The sequence below is a fragment of the Penaeus japonicus genome, unplaced genomic scaffold (genome assembly GCF_977035675.1).
Source record: "Penaeus japonicus unplaced genomic scaffold, GWHDUDI00000001_assembly GWHDUDI00000014, whole genome shotgun sequence".
NCBI classification, from domain to species: Eukaryota; Metazoa; Arthropoda; class Malacostraca; order Decapoda; family Penaeidae; genus Penaeus; species Penaeus japonicus.
The window spans coordinates 28161385-28164481 of NW_028234416.1; the positions used below are offsets into that span (position 1 = coordinate 28161385).

The window sequence follows — 3097 nt, forward strand, 5'->3', positions numbered from 1 at the left end:
TAAATAATTTTAATTACTCTTGATATTGACATTATTATTGCTATCATGTTTAATACTATTTCACAATGATGACGATAATAATTATCATTAACATCATAACTGCCATTTTCATTTAAATCTTTGCTATCATTAATATTATTATCAGTTAAGTAGACGTATTTATTTTGGGTAGTAATGTTAATCGGATACAGTTACACTTATTGAAAATAAATATCTAAAAAATAACAATCATAACAGTAATAACAGTAATAATAATATGTTAACGAATAGGAAACTCGAGGTCGAGGTCATCAGCTGATCAAGTAATTAGTTAACTGCGCTCTCATCAACAGACATAGGAGGGAGAGCGGATGATTAGATTGCAAATGATCAAGATTGGTCCGAAAATGATAGGTACAAATAGTAAGCGAAAGGCAGAGATGACGATGACATATTTTGCATAATTGAATCGAAGTGATTTTATCCCGTTGCGATGTGTTCGGTGTGGGAAGAACGATAGGAGGAATAGGAGAAAGGAATAGAAACAATAGGTACTTTTGATTCCCTGATATGATAGATAGAGGGATGTAGTCACAGGAAAATTATTATCAACACTGATAGAATTGTATAACTGAATATAATGGGTGCAGTTTTAGGACAGAAATATCAGATTTTTAGCTGGATGTTTATTTCACCTGAATACTCTTATTAATAAACAATTGTCGTGTTACCACAAACACATACTCTTTTGCCTCGTTATCAATCTACTTTGATCTAATTAGGGGCAAGTTTATAACATCAAGCTGGAAAGCAAATTATATATATATATATATATATATATATATATATATATATATATATATATATATATATATATAATGACGACTGGCAAAACACTCTTCCGTGATGATAAAATGGCAGATAAACACACTATACACAAAACATATAAACATGTTTTGTGTATACTGGGTTTATCTTCCATACATACATTATATATATATAACTGTCATAAAGACATACCAGATCAATCCTCTATCGAACTAACAACTCAATAACAACTCTAAAAGGGTGATCCAGCAACTACTGTTTGGGACTCGTGAATAGTTAGTCTCTTACTGATTGTTATTCGTCTGTGAACAACGACTCTCGTGTGGGCGGGCAGGAAATTCCCCGCCAAGAAACGATGATATAACCCTGCCTGGCAGACCTCCACTCCGTTGCCGTACTCCATCCAGATAGCAAGGCTGTCCGCATTAGTAGAAGAATTAAACTGTATGTGATCTAATTTGTGCTTGTGTGTATTGGTTATATTAATGGTTTCTTGTAGGGGTAAGGTTAATAATTATAATTTTTATATTTTCAGATGGCCAGTATGATCACTTATTTTGCCATTGCGTTGGGACTGGTAAGTATAACGGAATTTGTTTTTGACCATCTATAGGAAAACGACTGGCTATAGTTAATTCCCATACTTGAACCGTCAGGTGCTGAGTGTCGCAGCCCAGTATGAAACCCACGGCCGAATTCCAACACCGGTGACCCAGCGTCCCGTAACGGAGACCGTGACGAGGACGGTAAGCATCATTCAGAATACCAGTGTAACGCTAATTACGTGATCATGAAATGGAACCTGAATTCCTTCCAACCGCAGGAGACGGTGACGCACACGTTCCGCGTGACGACGACGAGCGACATCTGGGTGACGGAGAGCACTTTCGTGGAGCTCCCCGTGACGGTGTACACGACGGATCGTGACTTCGTGCCCGAGGTTCCCAGGACCGTCACTTCGGTGCTCAGGGTCACTACAACACCAGTGAGTTTAATTTTTGTATTTTAGATGTCCATTCTCGATTGTATAAACCGCTCGTTTATAGTTGGACCTATTTCAGTTCGGTTGAATAAACTAAACCGTTGCCATTTTTCAGATTAATTTGAAAACGGCCGAAGAATTCATTGCTCCGGTCCGCACCTTCGTTTCGGTCTACACCAGCTTCGTCACGGTCACCGAAACGGTTCAATTCTGGCAGAGCATCTTCCATGTGTCTACCGAATACCAGGTAATTCTATATCGCATATTAGTAATTGTATGAGAGCTCAAAGGACGTATTTAGATTTTTGACAAGGAACTTCCAGCTCCCTCCCCCCCCCCCTCCAAAACAAACTTGATGTATGAACATTTAGAAAATAGCTTGGTTAACCTCTTGTATAGCTATCACGGATGAAATCACGAGGCAATAAAAAAAACCTTGACCCTATTCCAGGTGCAAACCGTACCAGTCTGGACAACGCAAGAACTTATCCAGCATGTAGTAACCACCACTACCCTCTACGCCACGAACGTCGTCACTTCTACTACACAAGGATACCATGGATTTTAAAAGGCTGCATAGTTTTCAATAAACCTTGCTTCTAAATTAGGCTACTCACTACTCCTGAATCGTGTTCAATGAAATGCACTGTTAAAACTATGCTCAGTCATGCACAGAAGTCTCTCATTGTTACTGAACATCTTGCAGTAAATTTACTGCTACGAATAAAGCGCATTTATTTCAAATTCGAGCAAATCCAAATAAAAAGATCTTGCCAATTTTTTGGCAGTGATGCTGCTGCATTGAGTATCGTGAATCTTTCAACCATGTTAATCAGACGATGGTTAGATTGGACTAGTTACCAAACTCGAAATTGTGAAGAGCGGTAACGATTACCGTTGCCTTCCTGGAAGTAGACGACCGGCCTAATAATGATTGGTCAGCATCAAGGAGTGGAGGGAGGGGGTGCGGGATGTGAGACCGCCCTTAGCCGTTAATGACCTGAAAGTAGAAGCGGCGGCTAGTTCGCAATATAACGGTTGGGACGAATCTCATTTTGGTCCAAATTGGGGATGTACATTGCTACATACTGTTATACTCAAACCAATGCGACTGAAACCCCTTTTTAGGATTGGGTACTCAATCCTTGAGTGAGCATAAAGAAGTAACCATGGCCAGCCGTGTTTTCACAGTAATGCGTTTTTGGTAAGACCTTTTGCTTTATCATTTTTTAAGTTGGTACATTGTAGCAACTTTACAGACTGGGCATGTGTTATATCAAATGTAAGCGCTTCGCATAGCTAATCCAA

The 3097-nt window shown here is 39.2% G+C and overlaps 1 protein-coding gene across 1 annotated transcript; it reads left to right on the plus strand.

Annotated features, from left to right (window-relative positions):
* The first annotated feature begins 1138 nt into the window (after positions 1-1138).
* Positions 1139-2393, plus strand: LOC122253562 (uncharacterized). Its single transcript, XM_043016776.2, has 6 exons — positions 1139-1251; positions 1343-1384; positions 1464-1553; positions 1631-1792; positions 1905-2036; positions 2241-2393. Exons 2-6 carry the CDS (start codon positions 1343-1345, stop codon positions 2355-2357), a joined length of 543 nt encoding a protein of 180 aa, XP_042872710.2. The 5' UTR covers positions 1139-1251; the 3' UTR covers positions 2358-2393.
* The last annotated feature ends 704 nt before the right edge of the window (positions 2394-3097 follow it).

Bases quoted from the DNA above. Each gene is read 5' to 3' on its own strand.
- LOC122253562 (XM_043016776.2), top strand. From the start codon at position 1,343: ATGGCCAGTATGATCACTTATTTTGCCATTGCGTTGGGACTG. The intron at 1,554-1,630 runs GTAAGCATCATT...TTCCAACCGCAG, and splicing joins CGGAGACCGTGACGAGGACG to GAGACGGTGACGCACACGTT. The intron at 1,793-1,904 runs GTGAGTTTAATT...GCCATTTTTCAG, and splicing joins TCAGGGTCACTACAACACCA to ATTAATTTGAAAACGGCCGA.